The 18,738-nt window shown below is 39.6% G+C and overlaps 7 protein-coding genes across 7 annotated transcripts; 4 read left to right on the top strand and 3 right to left on the bottom strand.

Annotated features, from left to right (window-relative positions):
* Positions 1–1,601: 1,601 nt before the first annotated feature.
* On the top strand, positions 1,602–3,834 carry LOC108848527 (AT-hook motif nuclear-localized protein 3). The gene is made up of 5 exons (XM_018621916.2): positions 1,602–2,391; positions 2,536–2,639; positions 2,729–2,860; positions 2,953–3,114; positions 3,196–3,834. The coding sequence occupies exons 1-5, from the start codon at positions 1,992–1,994 to the stop codon at positions 3,589–3,591; spliced, it is 1,194 nt and encodes a 397-aa protein (XP_018477418.1). The 5' UTR covers positions 1,602–1,991; the 3' UTR covers positions 3,592–3,834.
* A 638-nt stretch (positions 3,835–4,472) lies between these two features.
* Positions 4,473–6,084, top strand: LOC108852748 (uncharacterized). Its single transcript, XM_018626235.2, has 3 exons — positions 4,473–4,945; positions 5,022–5,235; positions 5,342–6,084. The coding sequence occupies exons 1-3, from the start codon at positions 4,586–4,588 to the stop codon at positions 5,434–5,436; spliced, it is 669 nt and encodes a 222-aa protein (XP_018481737.1). The 5' UTR covers positions 4,473–4,585; the 3' UTR covers positions 5,437–6,084.
* Positions 6,085–6,212: 128 nt separating this feature from the next.
* On the bottom strand, positions 6,213–8,865 carry LOC108848744 (peptidyl-prolyl cis-trans isomerase FKBP53). Its single transcript, XM_018622177.2, has 11 exons — positions 8,756–8,865; positions 8,600–8,673; positions 8,253–8,506; positions 8,031–8,167; positions 7,620–7,908; positions 7,353–7,505; positions 6,972–7,158; positions 6,809–6,890; positions 6,683–6,724; positions 6,538–6,586; positions 6,213–6,451 (listed from the first exon to the last, which is right to left on the bottom strand). Exons 1-11 carry the CDS (start codon positions 8,766–8,768, stop codon positions 6,370–6,372), a joined length of 1,362 nt encoding a protein of 453 aa, XP_018477679.1. The 5' UTR covers positions 8,769–8,865; the 3' UTR covers positions 6,213–6,369.
* Positions 8,866–9,630: 765 nt separating this feature from the next.
* LOC108850011 (F-box/FBD/LRR-repeat protein At4g26340-like) lies at positions 9,631–10,551 on the bottom strand. The gene is made up of 3 exons (XM_057007826.1): positions 10,387–10,551; positions 10,155–10,292; positions 9,631–10,013 (listed from the first exon to the last, which is right to left on the bottom strand). The coding sequence occupies exons 1-3, from the start codon at positions 10,534–10,536 to the stop codon at positions 9,939–9,941; spliced, it is 363 nt and encodes a 120-aa protein (XP_056863806.1). The 5' UTR covers positions 10,537–10,551; the 3' UTR covers positions 9,631–9,938.
* An 863-nt stretch (positions 10,552–11,414) lies between these two features.
* On the top strand, positions 11,415–12,975 carry LOC108849466 (ATP-dependent Clp protease ATP-binding subunit CLPT1, chloroplastic). The gene is made up of 6 exons (XM_018623021.1): positions 11,415–11,696; positions 11,783–11,818; positions 11,902–12,011; positions 12,212–12,391; positions 12,484–12,611; positions 12,697–12,975. The coding sequence occupies exons 1-6, from the start codon at positions 11,488–11,490 to the stop codon at positions 12,739–12,741; spliced, it is 708 nt and encodes a 235-aa protein (XP_018478523.1). The 5' UTR covers positions 11,415–11,487; the 3' UTR covers positions 12,742–12,975.
* Positions 12,976–13,133: 158 nt separating this feature from the next.
* On the bottom strand, positions 13,134–13,765 carry LOC108852465 (zinc finger A20 and AN1 domain-containing stress-associated protein 10). The gene has a single exon (XM_018625969.2). It carries the CDS (start codon positions 13,613–13,615, stop codon positions 13,208–13,210), a length of 408 nt encoding a protein of 135 aa, XP_018481471.1. The 5' UTR covers positions 13,616–13,765; the 3' UTR covers positions 13,134–13,207.
* A 796-nt stretch (positions 13,766–14,561) lies between these two features.
* LOC108849122 (receptor-like serine/threonine-protein kinase At4g25390) lies at positions 14,562–16,812 on the top strand. The gene has a single exon (XM_018622629.2). It carries the CDS (start codon positions 14,743–14,745, stop codon positions 16,567–16,569), a length of 1,827 nt encoding a protein of 608 aa, XP_018478131.2. The 5' UTR covers positions 14,562–14,742; the 3' UTR covers positions 16,570–16,812.
* The last annotated feature ends 1,926 nt before the right edge of the window (positions 16,813–18,738 follow it).

The raw sequence follows: 18,738 nt of genomic DNA, 5'->3' as shown, positions 1-18,738 counted from the left end.
TCAAAATAAAATATGTGATGTTATATATAAAATAATTATTTTATCAACTAAAATAATTTATATTAATGATTTTTATAAATTATCAAAGTTTACTGTTATTTAAAATATGATATAGAAATAATATTTTATGTTATTTAAAATATTTCAAAAGTTTTGAAAACACCTAGAAAATTAAAGTAAAATATTTATAAATAGTTTTATTATGATATCTAATTTATTTGATATCATAAATAGTTTTTATCATTTTAAAGTTTCTACAGCCTATAAAACAATGATGTAGGTTTTTTGCCTAAAAATCATAAGAAAATTTTTTGCTTTAGATTTTTTGCTGTAGCTTTGAAAATAAATCTAAAGCATGATTGGTAAAAGTTAATAGTAATTTGTTATAGGTTTTGACTAACAAAAATAAAGTTAATTATGATTGATAAAGTTTAGGACTTTAAAAATAAATAAAGCTGAAGTAGGAAGATAAAGCTGAACCAATCGCCCACGATATCTTTAGATTGTTTACAGTTCATATACTTCACCAACAGACTAAAGCTAAGAATAATTATCTGGCAAATACATTGAAGACAACGTAATCAATTTACATTTCAATAAAAAACTTTTAGTAGGATAAGAGCCTTAATACTATCGTCCTCTCCGCATTATACTATCGTCATCTTTTGTGACATTACAATCCTCAGAAAGTAAGTCAAACGTGCGATGATGTAATATGTGAAAATGGATTCCGACAAGGCCCAGTCCGTGGAATTCAGAAAAGCACCAGAGAGGCCCACAGAGAGTTAGGAAGGAATATTAGTCAAAGTTTTGTATGTTCAGTCAACCAGATTAGACCAAAAGAGATACGTCCATATCTGAAATGTTTACTGTACACTAGGAAAAAAAACAATTTGGCATGCTCAAACGTTACGTTTCCTGTTTTGCTTTACAGCTTTTTCATATTTTAAATCTTATCCCAAATGAGAAAATATTACAATTCAAGTAAGTGGAAAACCATTTGTTGACTGAAAAAAATGTAAAATACCAAACCATTCAATTAACCAGGGAACTAGTATCGAATTAAGTCGTAATTTTTGTATATTTCCATTAATCATGATTCATAAATATAAAATATAACTACAATTTAAGTAAGTACAAAACCCATTAGTTGACTTAAAATACCACACCATTCACTTAACCAGGTAATTAGTTTTCGAATTAATAAGACGTGATTTTTAAAATATATTTTCCATTTATATTATTAAATTCTCTGTCACTTTCTTTTTCTTGATTATAAAATCATAAAAATTATAGTAATATCCTTTTATTCCATTTTTGTTTTTTTTTTTTTTTAAGTCTGAATCGATTATTATCAATTAATTATGCTATTACAATGATGATAATATTACAAAGACAATTTTACAGCCGACAATTCTAAGCTGAAGATCTCATGTAAGTTGTTTCTCCATAATCTGCATAATTTGATATTTTCTGGAGTTTGAACCCCAGATCTCCGGGTGTAGAAGCAATTGATCCCTTAGTCAAACCACTGGACCAAGGGGCTTCCACTTTTTTATTTTATTTTATATGTGCATTCTTGCCAAAAACCCTAATTTCACCTTCACCATAAGAAATTTCTCCCCAAACTTAAACCACCCCTCTAGGAAAAAAAAAAGAAGAAAAATCAGATCTTTCTCATTTGATTATACTTACAAGTGTTTTTAGATCGAATTTTCTGAAATTAAGATTGATTCCTCCCATCCCAAGGAAGAAGCTTCTCTTTCCTAAGCTTTCTACCACCACTGATCTGTTTCCTCCTCCTCCATAAAAGACTTCACCTTTCGTTTTCATCTCTGAATCTTCTTTAACTTTATCGAAGCTTTGTACAAAAACACAAAAACAAGCTTGAATCTTTCGTGATCACAAAGATTCGGAAAGGGATCTTTTTGGTTCTGTCTGGGCCATACTCATTTTGTCGGAATCTCTCTCAAACCAAATCTTATGTCCAAATGGAGGAGAGAGAAGGAACCAGTTTCACCTTGAACCAACAACAACATGAAGCTGCTGCTTCTGCTGCTTACCCTATGGACCCACCACGACCCGACAACCCGTTTTCAGCCCCACCCATCACTCCTTCTTCTGCTTCCGTCGCCGCCGTGGCTGTGGAGAATGCGGCTCCTCAGTTCAGCTTGACAATGCCGGCTGAGACCGGCTCCTCCGAGCAGCAGAAGAAGAAGAGAGGAAGGCCGAGAAAGTATAACCCCGACGGGACTCTCGCTGTGACTCTCTCGCCGATGCCTATCTCCTCCTCCGTTCCTTTGTCCTCTCCTAGGAAGCGAGGAAGAGGACGTGGCAGGTCTAGTCGTTGGCTCAAGAAGTCTCACATGTTCCAGTTCGACAGAACTCCTGGTATTAAATATGTCTCTCATTATCATACATACATTCTTTGGACTTAATTAAACTCTTTGGAACCTTTGTTAGTTATGTGACTCATATGGATCTATGCTTTGCTTGGTTTGACTTCAAAATGATTTTGACTTTCTTTTGGTTCAGTTGTTACCAATTTTGCAGGTGCAGCAGGAGGAGCTGCTGCTGCTGCTTCAGATTTTGTCGGTGCGAACTTTACACCTTATGTGCTCACAGTAAACGCTGGAGAGGTATTTATTTATTTTTGTTTGGAATAATAATCACATAGTCTTTAGGCATGCAATAGGGGCTCACTCATACGCTTATGGATGTGTTGCAGGATGTGACGATGAAGATAATGACATTCTCTCAGCAAGGATCTCGTGCTATCTGCATCCTTTCAGCTAACGGTCCCATCTCTAATGTTACGCTGCGTCAGTCTACTACATCTGGTGGTACTCTTACCTATGAGGTCTACATACTCTCTTCTCATATATAAAGAAAACACTTCTGTCTCTATTCAGTTTTTTTTTGCTTCAACTGCGTTTGTGTTGTGATCATCAGGGACGTTTCGAGATTCTCTCTTTAACGGGTTCGTTTATGCAAAACGACACTGGAGGGACTCGAAGCAGAGCTGGTGGTATGAGCGTTTGTCTCGCGGGACCAGACGGGCGTGTCTTCGGTGGAGGACTCGCTGGTCTCTTTCTTGCTGCTGGTCCTGTCCAGGTTCGGTTCATGTTTCCAGATCTTGTTGTTGTTGAGAGAGAGTTCTTGTGTGTTTTTGACATGGGACTTTTATTACCTCAGGTGATGGTGGGGACGTTTATAGCGGGACAGGAGCAGTCGCAGCTGCAGCTAGCGAAAGAGAGACGGCAAAGATTCGGGTCTCAACCATCTTCCATCTCCTTTAACATCACTGCAGAAGAACGGAAGGCGAGATTCGAGAGGCTCAACAACTCTGTTGCCATCCATGCACCAACTCCTTCGTATCATCAGCATGAAAACACAGGGAGCGGCGCGGTTCACAGTTACTACACAAACTCTGTTAACCACGTCAAGGCAGATCCTTTCTCTTCCATGCCAGGAGGAGGAGGAGGAGAAGAGGATGGAGAAGGTGAAGAAGAAGATGACAATGAGTTAGATGGTGATGAGGATGGAGAGTTTGGAGGTGATAGCCAATCTGACAACGAGATTCCGAGCTGATGATGAAGTTTCTTTTCAGAGATTTGTTTAGGGGTTGATGAGTTTTTTCACTTTTCAAGTTTTTATGTTGATTTATTTTTGGTTAACAGAGAATGTTTAGAAGCTGCTATCATTATAGGCTCTCTATCCTCTCCTGCTTGTTGTAGTATCCATGTTAGAAAAACAAACTTATGATTTGCAAAAACTCTCTCCTTCAAGAAAGTTGTTTTTTTTTTAATTATAACGTTTCAGATAATATGTGTTTCTATCATATTGTACAAAACCTAGCTTTTTTTTGCTAGATAGAAGTGACATGTCCAAGGTCCAAGAATAAGATCCTCAGGTAGTCAGGTGGGGCCTTCCTAAACCTATACTAGAACCAACTCGACTCTATAATTAACGAGGAACAAAGGGTCCAACGTTTGACGTTATCCCTATGCATCTAATAAAATGTGCTATGAATATTGTTTTGGTGCTCTGCCTTTTCTAAAACTTCTTCAGTTGAAATATTATAATTGAAAGGTTTTCTTCAGTTGAAATATAACTGAAAGGTTTTAAACGTTACATGAATGAAGAACTATAAAAACTCATAATCACACACCTCATTTATTCCATCATGTTGCTTATTAAACCGCTAAACTTGGAAACTGAGGCATTACGGTTTCATATAATCATTTATTTGATCATTTTTTTCTATACAAACAAAACATTACGGTTTCATATAATCATTTATTTGATCATTTATTTGATAACTTACGAAATACACATAACTGATGAACGTTTACTATTTTTTTTGTAGTTGAGGCGTTTATCTCTTAGCTAATCAACTATGTAACATCAGAAAGTGAAAACAAGGACAAAAACGTAACTTGAACATTTTATCTACCGAAGAAAGGTCTGACAAAAAGAAAATGCCGATTTTATTACAGAAACTACTTTTGGGTCTATAAAAGTAGCAGCCGCATTGAGACATCGTCTCTAGTCTCATCTCTCAAAGTCTCAAGTGTCTACAAAAATGTCTGATGAGAGTATGATCATCGCGGACTTCTCCGACGACGATTTCGCTAACGACAACTGGCCGGAGATCGAGTTTCGGTCGCCGGAGGACGAGGCCTGGTACGGTGTTGACGTGTGGGAGCTGTGCGACTCTCTGGTGGTGACATTCAACGGCTTCTCCTACGAGTACGACGAGGTTTACTCCCCGGATGATTTCAAGAGCACCGACGAGTTAAAAGAGTTCGAAGAGAGGTTCCGTGCTTGCTCCGTTCAGATGCAAGACGGCGAGTGCGGTACGCTCGCACAAGGCACGAAGGTCTGCGCCACGTGTCCTTCCGTCGCCGGCGAAGTCAAGTTCTACGACGCCATCGTCGTTAACGTGAGAAACCTTAAATCTTGGTTTAATTAATATTGAAGCTTTGAATTGATTCTACGTTCGTTTTGTTTTGGTGTAGGTGGTGAGGGAGAAGCATGGTGTGGACGAGGAAGGGAACGAAGTGTGTGGATGTGATTACAAACTTTACTGGAACCAAGGTCCTTTCGTCGACAATGTTACGTCTGCAAAAGTTGGAGACATATGTCTTGTTCAGGAAGATAAACGAATGAAGCCCAAAGTTGTCGCTTTCTTGAAGGAAGCTAGAAGGAAGCTTCTTGGAGAAGCTCATCAAGGTAATTTATTAAATTCATCACATTGTTTTCTGTTTTTGTCTTTATGAAAATATATTTATGTGTATGTAGTAATGTTAACCATTAGTGAAAATTTGTGTTAAAACAGGAAAAGAAACAGAGTGGCAAAATATACTTAAGAAGGTCACTTGTGCTATTCGAGACCACAACTTAGACCCATCTGTTCCAGAGAATCAAGGTTAAAAGGAGACTTATGTTTTGTTGCTCAGCAAATGTATTTGCGTGCAAATATTTGATCAAAACTATGTATGGATTTGTTATCTTTTAGAATGGTAATGGTAGAAAATTATGTAAACCCTTTTTGGGAATCTCTTAGTTAAGAAAAAGGATAAACATATCTTCCATATGTAATCACTAATCAGTCCTTGTTTTCATGCTCTATCATCGATGCTGAATTTTGTGAAATACATCGAAGCTCTTGTATAACGTACTGACTTAACCAACACCGAAAAAAACAGAAATGACAAGTCCAAAATTCAAGCAAATTCAGATCAAAAGATGCACATGAAACTGTGAACAAGTCAGATAAAGAGAACGATGGTGCCGTATATGAATCATCAACCTTACTTGTAAAGATATAATCATTACTCTGAAAGGAAAACAAACCGGTCAAAATATGTTATTAATACGGTCAGAAGGACTTCTAGCACAAGAAACTGGTCAAAGTCATCTCTGATAGAGTGACTGTGACATTTTTCTTATGATCAAATAGAAACATTAGGACCTAAGTCTTCTAACCTTTTTTAGTCTATGCAGGAGTTGCGCATGGTCATGACTGTACCAGTATGTAGATAGCTATGACATGCAGGCATATGCAGCAAAATGATGAATCAGACAAACGTTATATACTTGTACACGTTTGTACACAACTAATATTGGACAAGTTCTTTTTTTTCTATTAAGGGCAGGATTTTAGCATGGAATCAATTTGGGTTTTCAAGAGGGGAAAAAAGGCCAAGCAAGAAACAACTAGTTGACATAAAATCTTGAGTAAAAACAATACAACTTGAAACAAACGTAACATGGCCTTGTGAGAAAGAAAAAAAAAACACAAAATTTCAAAATAATCGATCTTTGGCAGCTACAACCACACCTTTCTATGAAAAACGAGCGATCTTACTTGACATCCAGCAGTTCGACGTCAAACGACAACCAAGCATTAGGAGGAATATCGCCACCAGCCCCGTGAGCACCGTACCTGTGAACCACATCCCATCGAAAAGGTTTAAGACAAAACACCACAATCAAGAAAACAAGCTCAGTAGGAACATGATTTATTTATACCCCATTGATGGTGGAATTGTAAGTTTTCTCTTGTCACCAACACGCATTCCTGTTGGAATTCCAAAACAAAAACTTAAGATAAAAAAACACCACATGATGCACATTTTGAACATAGTGAAGAAAACCAGTTGGATATTTAGGTTACCATTAACGCCAACATCCCATCCTTTAATGACTTGTCCAACACCTACATGTTTACAACAAGCGAATTAAGTATCACAAGACTGTAATTCTCGACTAATTTCTTCAGTACCTAGTTAAAAATACAAACCTAGACGGAACTTGAAACCACTTTTATTGGAATCGAAGACCTTCCCATTCTCCTGAAGTTTTCCAGTGTAGCTGACACTAACCTGCATTCAAAGACTCTTAGAATGAGCTCTGAAAATTTTGGGAAAGCAGTAACCAACATAGTATCATAATTATATGTATACCTGTTTTCCAGGAGTAGCTTTTTTGCCGTCGGGTTTGCCCATTTTTATCTCTTCAACAACGAGTCCATTTGGGTATGTCCTACTAGAAATAGCTTTGCTCTCTTCTTTAGCTTCCTCATTTGACTTCTTTTTCTTCTTCTTCTTTTTCTTCTCAGCAGATTGAACTTGAGTCTCGGAGCTTTCACCCCTGCAATTCCATTAAAACACACACACAGAAATTTGTTAGATGAGAAAGGTCTGAAAGAACCGTAGTATACATGACACAAAGCCTTCTTCACATTATGACATAATGATTATGAATAATAACTCAAATTTCTAATCAATTTCACAAATGACATGTCTGCGTTATATATTCTCAAATAAAGATATAAGAAATCTCACATGGCATTGTTGACAGCTCCAGTTTGAGCGTTTGGGTTTAAAGAACTTTGGCAGGTCTCCTCCTTTTTCAGCACATCTTCTGTCTCGACCTTTTCATCCGCTTCCTCATTCTTCTTTTCTTTCTGATTTTTCTTCTTTTTGTTCTTGTTTACACTAAAACAAATTATAGAAACAACTTAGTAATAGTATTCCTACAGTACTTGCTAACATATGATATGTATTATGTACCATATGCCTAAAAGCGTCAAAGATCAAAGAGAAGGGTACCTTTTTTGCTCAGGAGCCTTGGCCTTGCGTTTTTTGTTGCTACCTTGTTCGTCATCACCTAAGTCCACCTTCGCAGCAGACTTCTTCTCTACTTCAAGTGTTTTCTCTTTGGAAATAGGAAGACCATCTTCATCTTCGCTTTCCAGAACTGGAGCATGAGCGCTCTCTTTGACAATGATCTGCTTATTCGCGTTCTCATCTTTGCTAGCTTGACTCTTCTTCTTCTTGGATCGTTTTGTCTTATCATCTTTGACGGGCGTCTCGTCATCTTCTATCTCCTCAATTACAACTAACAAAAAACACCACTCAGTTAGTTATATATGAAATCATGTAGGTATTAAGACAAGAGTGACACTTTAAAACGCTTCTGCAGATATTATTAAACATATGTGGATAGAAGAAAAAAAGTACCTCCACTGTTTGGGACTGAAGACTGCCGATACATATCAAGATTGTGATCAATGAAGTCCTCCAAATCATCCTCATCCTCTTCACTATCATACTCAGACTCTCCAGACTCAGAGTCGTCACCAATATCGATACCATCTCTAACAATGTCGCAACGAAAAACTTCAAAAAGACAATCAAAACAGATGAAGTTACACAAAAGAAAAAAACAAAGAAAAAGGATACGAATCATCTTCTTCTTCATCATACTGATCTTCACACTCCTCCTCATCATAAGCCTCCAAGAAGCCAGAAAGGTGGATGCTTCTGTCACCAGTGACGGAGAACTCAACCGCCTCGTCGTTATAGTCAAACTCAAGCTTCAGGGGACAGCATTCGGATTTGTTAGGCAACAATGAACACAAGTAAACGGGTGAGTTTCCTCCTACGGAGCACTGAATCACACTCTTCTCTTTCCCTGAACCAGCACCTAGTGTTGCCTGTATCGTCGTACCAATACATTTTATAAAACTATCAGCTTCCAAGCTAGTCTCAAACGAAGCTATACACAATCAAAGAGTATATATATATACCTGGGTCAGGTGAAGCTTCCTTTCTTCGTTTTTGGGATCGTAAGCTTGAGGTTCCCCAGGTTTCACTTCGATTCCTGCGGAAGTTAAAAGGTAAACACAATCAGAACAGAGCGAAGACGACGAGCTTAGAAGAAACGAGTTATTGCATAGACTTACCCCAGAAAACCATGTTTGGCTCTCGACGGCGAGGAATTGAGATGGCAACTTTGTTCTGAGGAAGAGACTAAACCCTAGGAGGAGGGAGGGAAGGTTTTTGCAAACGCTTTATAAGTTAGAAAGCGGTTATCGAGTTTGCCCAAGAGAACCGGTCTCGATAATTTGGGCCTTTGTAAGTTTCCATGAGGCCCATTAAAACTCATGTTTAAAAATAGCAAAAAAAAAAATGGTTACAGAAGTCTAAGGTATGAAAAAATGGAAGTGGGTGGGTGGTGAATTAGAAAAACAGTTTCAGCTTTTTTTTTTAATGTCAGTTTCACTTCTATCCAGCTTCTGAGTACTTTAGCAGTTCCAACTTCCGTGTTTTTTAGTTCTGTTTATTTGTTGATCACTCCAACTTTTGATTGCTTATAGAGTGTGATTTGTATCAAGTTCAAGGTATCAAAAGTTGGAGTGTTGATCACTTCAACTTGGTTTTGAATTTAAGGGAAAGAATACTACAGGATGGATCTAACACGTACTAATCTGATTCTTGATTAGTGATATAAACCATTTGTACCACAGGTCCACCACCACGGTGAAGGTTTAGTATTAGGACCCTACTCGTTCCACTATATACTCTTTTTTCGGTTAGCTCGTGTCTTTTTATTTCATTAAATTACGAGGTAAATTTGAATATTAATGAAAGTCTGTGATTCTATTTGAAAGGCAGACCTCAGATTTTTGGTTCTTTGGGATCCGATGATCTCATCTCTAGACCGAGTCAGTCTCAGGAGAGATTCTGGTCCGTAGCTTTTAGTAACTCAGACTGAAACTATCTAGTAGTCCATTACAGCTCAACATGATTATTGCTATGAACACAACATGCCCAAATATATGTATAATGTATTCTCCCTAATAGCTCCTATTCCTAACACAAATCCGATACCAACCAAAAAACTAAACACAACCATAATTAAGAAGAGAGATCAAGAACACTAAATGCGTTATGATTGTTCAGTCGAAAAGAAGCTGAGCCGAAGCAGAAGCTGTAGCTACAGATGCCAACTCCTTGAGCATCTGATACTTCTCTCCCACATCAGTTGATAACGGAGAAAATGTCGCCGTCTTTAAACAAGTCGCATTCTTTAGTACATACGTTGCCATCTCTCTTTCTCCTTGTCTTCCTCTGTACCCGAACAACTCAAAAGCTTAAGACTGTGCAGTAAACACTCTGGAACAGAACTCGGCGGCTTCCAAACAGTTGGGATATCCATGTCTGTGAGATATATCTAAGACCATGGACATAGTTAACAGTCAACAACAGAGTCATCAGTCTCTTTTTTTTTGGTCAAGAGTCAACACACAAATATTGGAAAACTTAAACCGGATAAAAAATGTATTAAAAGAGACCACTTACATCATCAATGAGTTTCATGAATCTTAGTTTGGGAGAATCTTGAAGCATACAAGTAACTAGATCCCAACAATGTCCAGCAAATCGACACAAGATTAGATGGACAAGCTGGTTGAAGATCATACCAGAAGGATTCACAACCTGTTTCATTATGCAAACTACATAAGTAATATACTAAATAATATACTGAGAGCACGATTTTTAATTTAATATTTCTATAGTTGGATATGTTTACCTTTGGAAGTGTTATCCATAGCGTAAGATGACGGACGGAAGTAAGAGCTTTCAGAAACTTGTTGTGGGTACTACCTCCTCCACTAAGATTAACATGTGCCCTTACCAGCTCAGGCATGTTTTCAATTTGAAGGAGGTTGCTAGTTGCCATACCAATACACTTAAGGTACTTTGAATTTGAAGGAGGTTGCTACTTGCCATACCTACTTCAAAGAAGGGACGTTTAGCACATACGTCCCACATGTTCTAACCACGTATAGCCTTTGTAAGGAAGGCACCACGACATTGACATCCATTGGTGGGTCTTGAAAACGACGTTCCACAGACAATACTTCAAGGTTTGGACAACCGGATAAAAAACTTTGTAGAGACGTTTTGTTTGCGTAAGTGACAGACTCAAGGCTCAGTATTTTGAGAGACGGGAGACGCACGTGAACAGGAACATCGAGAAAAACGAACTTGGTGAGTGTCAATCTCTGAAGCGTTTCCGAGGTATATAGACTACTCGGCAAAGTAACAGACCCTTTCTTGGAAGAACGAATATGAATATGCAGCTCGCGGAGATGGCGAGTAAACACCATCTCTTTCAGCATCATGAGCCCAGCATTACATGTTCCTGTTCTCGAGTACTTGGCAGCAAAACCACTGTTGCTCAAGACACAAACAACGGATTTTTTTTTTTTTTTTTTGTAAACTGACACAAACAACGGACTTCTCACAATATGGAACCCATTTGTCCAAATGAACTCTCCAAAGACCTATCTACCAGGGGATATTACAAAACCAAATATGAAGTCTCTCTCACTTATAGATTTGTATTTTGTACCACCACGGTGAGGGTAGGACCCTGCTTGTTCCACTATACTTTTTTTGTTTCGCTTTGTGTATTTTTATTTCATGTTAGTTACGGGGTAAATTTGAACTTAGTAAAAGTATGTGCTTCTATTTGAAATGTTTAAAACAACTTAGACTAGAAATAAAAATTTATGTATGGATTTGAGGGGTTTATGTGCAAAAGAAGACGCACAAGTAGCTGAGTAAGTAAAAATATCATCGCTAAAGCTCACCCAAAAAGGCTTCTTGTCTTGTTGTCGGAGTGAAAATGGCGTCGTCGTACACGCTTTCCTTTATCCCTTTGACGGTCGTCGTTCCCCGGCGGAGTGCATCATCATCATCTCCCTCTTCATTGATTCCTCCTCCTTCTCTGATAGGTAAGAAGCTTCTGGTGAAACAACCGTCGCGCCGCCGCTTCTTCGTCTCCAAGCACCGGTTCTTGACATCGGCCAGCACCGTCTTTAGCGTCCCAACTGCGTGAGTTTTTTCTTTTTTTTCCGTTTGAAAGCTATTTTTATAGTTTTTTATCGGTATTCTTAGGGTTGGATTGATTTTAATTGCAGGCAACCGGAGAATGGTTCTTCGGACAAGATCCCAAAGTGAGCGAGTCTCTTCTATGTATTTTTGAGTTGTTCATTGGTTTAATAGATTTTGAAAGGTTTATCCTTTTTGGAATTTTTAGATGGTCGGCGAGAGCGATAAAATCACTGGCAATGGGGGAATTGGAGGCTAGGAAGCTCAAGTATCCAACTACAGGGACCGAGGCCATTCTCATGGGTATTTTGGTCGAAGGTTTGTGTTATTTTCCCCCAGAAACCCTATTATTTACTGAATCCAAGCATATGTATAAAGCAAGGCTTAGGCTTTTATTTTGTTTGGTTGTTGTTTGTTTATTCATGTGGGAATGAGAATTTTTGCTTCTGTTTTCTTGATCATAGACAACTAAGTCTGTGTATCTTAAGTTGTGGAGTGCCATCTGTTTTTCATTTCAGGTACAAGCACAGCTGCTAAGTTTCTGAGGGGGAATGGAATCACACTTTTCAAGGTGAGGGATGAGATTATAAAGCTGCTAGGGAAATCAGATATGTACTTCTTCAGCCCTGAGCATCCTCCTCTTACTGAACCCGCTCGCAAGGCCGTTGACTGGGCTGTTGACCAGAAGAAGAAATCTGGTGTGCATAAACAAAACAACACCATCTTTTATCATTTTCTTGACCCCCCTGTGTTTGTTTCTTAGCCAACTGAAACTGTTTGGTTATCACAGGTGTGGATGGGGAATTAACAGCAGCCTACTTGCTTCTTGGGGTTTGGTCTCAAAAGGACTCAGCAGGCCGCCAGATTTTGGAGTCGCTCGGGTTCAACGAAGATAAAGCCAAACAAGTGACTGAATCGGTAAGTTTGAAAAGCTGAGTAAGGGCGCTTACGCTATAAGTGGCATGTTTGTTGAGGTGTTTGGTTTGGTTTGGTTTGGTTTCAGATGAATGAAGATGTAGATTTGAGCTTCAAGAAACAAGGTCAATAGTGATGAGTTTTTATCTCAGTCTGTAACTGTATATGGAGTAGCAAAAGCAACTCCTTATTCAACAAACCTGTCTCACTCTTATCAAATACGAGACACAGGCCATCATCGTTAGCATTTTCTGTCTGTACACTTGGTTGCTGTTAAAGTTTTATTTTATTTTTGCATTAGACACCTATTCTGCATCTTATTATACAATTTACAACTTCAAAATATAATTCAGTTGCTATTGCTTCCCGAGTAGGTCTATTCTCCTACTAATACTCGTATATTATCCTTAATCATACTTAGTAAATAATTGACATCTTACATCTCTCAAATGATTAAGTATAACTTAGTTTATTTTCCCGTTGGCTATTTTATGACATTTATTTTTGCCGCCTCAGATTGAATAATCGTGAAAAAAGCAAGTGTATTATTATTGATAATAAGAAGATTTAAAGGACATCAAAATTTTATTCAAAAAAACCTAAGACTGAAACCTAACGAACTTCTCGGCTCTAATCAAAGGCAACTGTTTCTCCAATGCGAGGCGTCCAGACAGTTTGTAGTCGAAAGAACAAGAATGTTCCTCGGGATATCGATGTGACCCACAAAAGATGTGTCCACATTTGCAGCTAAATCCAGTCACCCCTACTTTCCTATGACACGTTTCACACCTCTGTTTTCTAACCGGTTCTTCTACGGCAGCTATTATCGGACTCGTCGTAGGAACTACTGTCGACGGCTCGGGCTTGGGCTCAAGTTTGAGAGCGGCCAATTGTTCGAGAACACTCTTTTTGTAGCAGAGGGAGCAGAGATTATTGTTCTGTCGTGTCCCGAAAAGTCCACAACCTCCAGCGCACGGTAACGCTTCTGTTTCGTAGGCATGCATCATCTTCTTATTCTTTTTGTTCTTCTTTCTAGTTGGCAATTCAAGATTATTGTTTGTGTGTTCTATGAGTGATTCTACTAGTCCTATATATATAGAGGGTTTTGGTTTTGCAATAAAGTTAATTTTCCATTTTTTGGTATGTGATTTGGTAAGTAAATTATTAGTGCTTGCCTTTCTTGGGGACATTTCCTTTTATATAAAAAAAAAGGAAAGATCCGTTGAGAGAGTTGACGCAAAAAAAGTTAAATAAGAATGCGTGTTTTATCGAACAGCGTAAAGTTGACTATGAAATAGTGTTGACTTTAAGTTTTTTTTTAATAAAGGAGAAAGTAAATATACACGTAACACAATGATCCAATTAGATTTTTAGCAATAAACAACTTTTTTTTAATCTAGTGAAGGCGAAAGCTGGGAAAAAAACAGCAGGTTCCGTGTGGTTTCTAAGAAGTCGGTCCGTTTTCTCAAATACAATAAACGTTGCGTGCCGTTTTGAATATGTTAGTAATTAAGTAACCTAATTAGACAAATTCCACATGGTGATCTTTGATTACCCCACGGCCTCCCCACTCCATCCCACGTGAATACACCTCTGACCTCTTTAATTTTCCCATTTAACGTTACTAATTAAATGATCTATTGTCAGTCAAAAGCGACGTAACAAAAGAGCATTAAACATGGCGTGATGCTAACAGCTAACCCCGGTCCGGTTTTCAATTTGGGCATGTTGGTTCATGAAGAAGGACCCAAATTAAACAAAAAATTAGTAAGATTTAGATTGTTTAGCTTCAAATTCTTACATAATACGAGATTTTTCACCATTTTTTTTCTGTATGGTTTATGGGTCTGATACTGGTTGAACCAAGAAGAAGAATACATAATCCTAGTGTTAAGTAAACCGAGATGTAATAGTTAATTAATTTTATTAATTAAATGGAGGAAAATGGATTAACAACAAAACATTTCGATTTTCCGAAACAGCTGTTACCTTTCTTCTCTCTTTCCGATTTTAATCTGAAAAGCGAAAAAAGGAAAAACAAAACAGACATAACTCCCGACGGAGAGAAATTTATAAAGTTTCGATTTTTATATCTCCTGTTCATGTTTCAGCTTCGGTTAATTAATAATCCTCTATGCCGTCGTCACGAGCAAGAATCTCGCCACCGGCTCCGGTAGCCCCACCTCCGTCTCGCCACCACGACAGAACAACACGAACCTCTCCACCGTTCACGGTGACCGGAGTCGCCGCCGGTTTCTCTCTCTTCATCTCCCTCTCCGTCTGCTTCTGCAAGTTCGGCCGGAAACGTCCGCCGCCACCGCCCGGAGACTCCTCCTCCTCCCCACGTCCGCCGCGTGAGTTCTCTTACTCGACACTCCGCCGCGCCACCGCGTCTTTCTCCCCGGCGAACCGGCTCGGCCAAGGCGGCTTCGGCGCTGTCTTCCGGGGAACCTTATCCTCCGGCGAGAATGTAGCCGTGAAGGTTATGGATTCAGGATCTCTCCAGGGAGAAGCCGAGTTCCAGAACGAGCTCTTCTTCGCCTCCAAGCTTCTTGACTCGCCTCACGTGGTCCCCGTCGTCGGCTTCTCGCACGACAAGAAACGGCGTCGTTTGCTCCTCGTTTACAAACTCATGGACAACGGGAACCTCCAGGACGCGCTGCTTCACAGGAGATGCCCCGAGCTCATGGATTGGAGTAAGAGGTTCTTGGTCGCGGTCAACGTCGCGGAAGGTATCGAGCACCTTCACGGCCTTGAACGGCCGGTGATTCACGGAGACATAAAGCCTAGCAATGTTCTGTTGGATAAGCTCTTCTCCGCCAAGATCGCTGACTTCGGTCTGGCCAGGGTTAAGCCGGAGCACGTGGAGATCACCGTGGCGCCGGAGAGTAATGGTGGCGGCGGAGGAGGGGTGGAGGAGGAGTTAGAGAGTGTGATCACTACCGCGACTGGTTATGAAGATTTCAACTTTGGGAGGGTGAAACAGTCGCCGGAAGTTACTGGGTCTTCGCCGGAGATGGGAGTGGCGCCTTTGGAATCGCCGGAGACGACGGCTACGGTTGTCTCGGTATCGCCGGAGATGGGGGAGAAAGCGAAGGGGAGGGAGGTTGAGAGGAAAGATTGGTGGTGGAAGCAAGAGAGCAATGCGGTGGAGAGAGGGAAAGTGAAGGAGTATGTGATGCAGTGGATTGGTTCAGAGGTGAAGAAGGAGAGACCAAGCAGCGTTGATTGGATTGAGTCATTGGCAGCTTCTTCCTCTTCGTCGAGTAAGAAGCTTGAGAAGAAGAGTAGCAAGAGACTAGAGTGGTGGCTTTCACTAGAGGAAGAGAGTGAGAATAAGAAGAAGAAGAAGAAGAAGCGGAGGATGGTTAGAGAGTGGTGCAAAGATGAGTACCGAAGAGAACTCGCTAATAAAAAGAAGAAGAAGAAGAAAACGTTAGAATCTGAGTTCTGTAGTGATGATGTGAGACGTCGTAGTAACAGTAAAGGTAGTAGTATAGATTGGTGGTTAGATGGGTTAAGAGCACGGGGTAATAGTCATGACTCGGTGAGTGGGGAGATAGCTAAGAGCTGCGGGATAAGCAGCACGCCGAGCATGAGAGGAACCGTGTGCTATGCAGCGCCTGAGTACTGTAACTTGGACAATAACAATGTGTCTGAGAAATGCGATGTCTATAGCTACGGTGTACTGTTGTTGGTTCTGGTTTCGGGTAGGCGTCCTTTGGAGATGACGGGGTCCGCGAGTGAGATTCAACGGGCGAATCTCATGTCTTGGGCGAGGAAGCTGGCGAGAAGAGGGAAGCTTGTTGATCTTGTGGACCAGAAGTTGCAAAATTTGGATCAAGAACAAGCGGTGTTGTGCATAAAAGTGGCGTTGCAGTGTCTGCAAAGATTGCCGGTTTCACGACCGTCGATGAAAGAGGTTTTGGGGATGCTCAAAGGAGAAGTGAGTCTTCCGTAGTTGCCTACTGATAAAGCAGAGCTGTTGACAATCAATCGGTGCTAAGTGTTAGTTTTAGACACTTTGATTTAGTTTCATAATACTGTTCCAACATGCCAGGCTGAGTCTTTTTTTTTGTTTCTTTACACGTATTGGGCAGAGACAAGAGTATTGGTTCATTATTATCACCCTATGCAAGTTTGATTCTTTTGTTGATATGTGTGTATAATATTTTCGTTTCCGACTAACACATCAGTTTACAAATCCTGTGGGCCCAAAACCTCTTCCAACTTAGTAGGTCTCAGACTAAACTGGTCACATAGTAGATCCATCTTTATATTTATGGACATATATTCAATCTCTTGAGTTTTCTCTTTTCTGTTTTTTATTAGGCCGTTTTATATCTTTAACGTATTTGGGCCAATATATGGGCCAGCTTGGCTCATTAACATAATATAATACATGTTTTGGACATGCATCATATAGAATAAGTTTCTTCTTTTTTTTTGTAAACTCATATAGAATCAATACTATACTAAAAGGCTAATATAAGCCATGGAGAAGTTGTCCACGTCAGCAGATTAAATCGACCAATAGGAGAAGAATAATTCGCCAGGTCAGATTCGTCACTTAAATCAGTTGGGCTTCAATCGCATTGGGCTTCATAAAAATTATCTGTAGGCCCACCAAGACCACAAACCTGCTTCTTACGACTTCAAGCTAAGCGGAGTCTCCCCGACGCTTCTACTTCATCTTCTCCAATCTCTGTTTTTTTTCAGTAACCTTCTCAATCAATGACACTGTTAAAGCTATTCATCAATGTTGTGATCCATCTTCTCTTGACAATTCTCCTATATAAAGCTCTATCTCTAAACCTAAATCCATCCTAATTAAGAAAAAAATATTATGCAAAAACAGCATCCATGGCAATGAATTCTGCCGCGAAATCTCAACTTACCACCGGAAAAGCTCCCGTCTCCATATATTTCAGTGACATCTTACCAGGTCCATCTGAGTCACAGCTCCGATTCCGGGTAATCCACCAATTAACATACTGAACGCGATTGAAGTTAGGCTGAATCGTTTACTTTTTCTTTCTTCTTTTCTTATATTTGCAGAGAATCTTATAAATGTTAGTGAAGCATTCTTCTTTAACTGTGCTGAGAAGGCAACAATTCTTGGTACGAACGCTTTGTGACTCGAAAGCCCATCTCCCAAAGCTCATCAGAGCAATGAGTTCCAAATCGGAGGCCGCTGACGCTGAGAGTGTTCTTCGAACCGTCACACCATCGCTCGACCCCAAACGACACAAAGGCCAGGCTGGTTAGAATTCGAAATCGAAGATCTTTTTTTTTCTTTTTTTTGAATCTAAAAAGTTTGAGTCTTTGAGGGGTTAAGGCTCTCATGTGTTGTAAAAACTTGATTCTGCTTTAAGGGAAGATAGCTGTGATTGGAGGGTGTCGTGAATACACTGGAGTTCCTTACTTTGCCGCCATTTCAGCTGTCGGTTCGAAATGAAATGAGGAGGCGAAAACGTTAGGTGGTAATGGAATCTGGTTGGTGAAAGATAGTCCCATGAAGCCATATATGTTGTAGTGATCAATATTGAGACTGGGTTGCTGATGATTTGCTTTGACGTTTCTAAGGTTAACTTCTGCTTCCGGGGCATTGTTCAAATATGATGCTGCGGCTGGTGGAACTGAGGCGCATGTAGCACTCTCTTCATCTAAAGAGTCACAAAAAGCTCTATGTGTGATAAAACTATCTTTCCTGTTCCAATTCATTCATCAAAGATCTTGAAACGGTCCGTCTTTAGGGTTGCAGAATCTCGGCAATACCTGCTACCTCAGAAGTGTCCTTCAGTGCCTCACCTACACTCTTCCTTTCGCTATTTTTTCCTTAAACTCACATACACTCCTCTCACTGTAAGTCTTTCTCCTCCTCTTAGTTCTGGCTTTGGTTTCGCGTATTATGTATATCTGATATCTGCTATCAGCCTATCAATGAAATTTCTCTTAAGTTTCATATACTCTACTGCTTGCAAGCTTTTTAATTTTCTTTCTGCATTTGTTGCTATGCATCTTTGACATAGCATTTGGTTTTGGTAGGCGACCCATGGGAAGGAGACAAGATTCTGCTTCTCGGTTAGTTGAGAAAAATATAGCAAAGTCTCTTTGTATAGATGAGAAA

Source organism: Raphanus sativus, chromosome 4 (assembly GCF_000801105.2).
Source record: "Raphanus sativus cultivar WK10039 chromosome 4, ASM80110v3, whole genome shotgun sequence".
In the NCBI taxonomy this organism is placed as follows: domain Eukaryota; kingdom Viridiplantae; phylum Streptophyta; class Magnoliopsida; order Brassicales; family Brassicaceae; genus Raphanus; species Raphanus sativus.
Note: the sequence above shows the minus strand (reverse complement) of the source record. Positions and strands in the feature narration are given on the sequence as shown.

Excerpts from the sequence above, each read along its gene's own strand:
- LOC108848527 (XM_018621916.2), top strand. The coding sequence starts at position 1,992 with ATGGAGGAGAGAGAAGGAACCAGTTTCACCTTGAACCAACAACAACAT. Across the intron at positions 2,392-2,535 it reads CCAGTTCGACAGAACTCCTG|TTGTTACCAATTTTGCAGGT; the intron begins GTATTAAATATG and ends CTTTTGGTTCAG. Across the intron at positions 3,115-3,195 it reads TTGCTGCTGGTCCTGTCCAG|GTGATGGTGGGGACGTTTAT; the intron begins GTTCGGTTCATG and ends TTATTACCTCAG.
- LOC108852748 (XM_018626235.2), top strand. The coding sequence starts at position 4,586 with ATGTCTGATGAGAGTATGATCATCGCGGACTTCTCCGACGACGATTTC. Across the intron at positions 4,946-5,021 it reads ACGACGCCATCGTCGTTAAC|GTGGTGAGGGAGAAGCATGG; the intron begins GTGAGAAACCTT and ends GTTTTGGTGTAG. Across the intron at positions 5,236-5,341 it reads TCTTGGAGAAGCTCATCAAG|GAAAAGAAACAGAGTGGCAA; the intron begins GTAATTTATTAA and ends GTGTTAAAACAG.
- LOC108848744 (XM_018622177.2), bottom strand. Across the intron at positions 8,168-8,252 it reads GATGAAGAAGAAGATGATTC|AGATGGTATCGATATTGGTG; the intron begins GTATCCTTTTTC and ends CGACATTGTTAG. Across the intron at positions 6,587-6,682 it reads ATGGGATGTTGGCGTTAATG|GAATGCGTGTTGGTGACAAG; the intron begins GTAACCTAAATA and ends GAATTCCAACAG.
- LOC108850011 (XM_057007826.1), bottom strand. The coding sequence starts at position 10,536 with ATGGCAACTAGCAACCTCCTTCAAATTGAAAACATGCCTGAGCTGGTA. Across the intron at positions 10,293-10,386 it reads TATGGATAACACTTCCAAAG|GTTGTGAATCCTTCTGGTAT; the intron begins GTAAACATATCC and ends ATAATGAAACAG. Across the intron at positions 10,014-10,154 it reads TCATGAAACTCATTGATGAT|ACATGGATATCCCAACTGTT; the intron begins GTAAGTGGTCTC and ends TATATCTCACAG.
- LOC108849466 (XM_018623021.1), top strand. The coding sequence starts at position 11,488 with ATGGCGTCGTCGTACACGCTTTCCTTTATCCCTTTGACGGTCGTCGTT. Across the intron at positions 12,392-12,483 it reads TGACCAGAAGAAGAAATCTG|GTGTGGATGGGGAATTAACA; the intron begins GTGTGCATAAAC and ends TGGTTATCACAG. Across the intron at positions 12,612-12,696 it reads CCAAACAAGTGACTGAATCG|ATGAATGAAGATGTAGATTT; the intron begins GTAAGTTTGAAA and ends GTTTGGTTTCAG.
- LOC108852465 (XM_018625969.2), bottom strand. The coding sequence starts at position 13,615 with ATGATGCATGCCTACGAAACAGAAGCGTTACCGTGCGCTGGAGGTTGT.
- LOC108849122 (XM_018622629.2), top strand. The coding sequence starts at position 14,743 with ATGCCGTCGTCACGAGCAAGAATCTCGCCACCGGCTCCGGTAGCCCCA.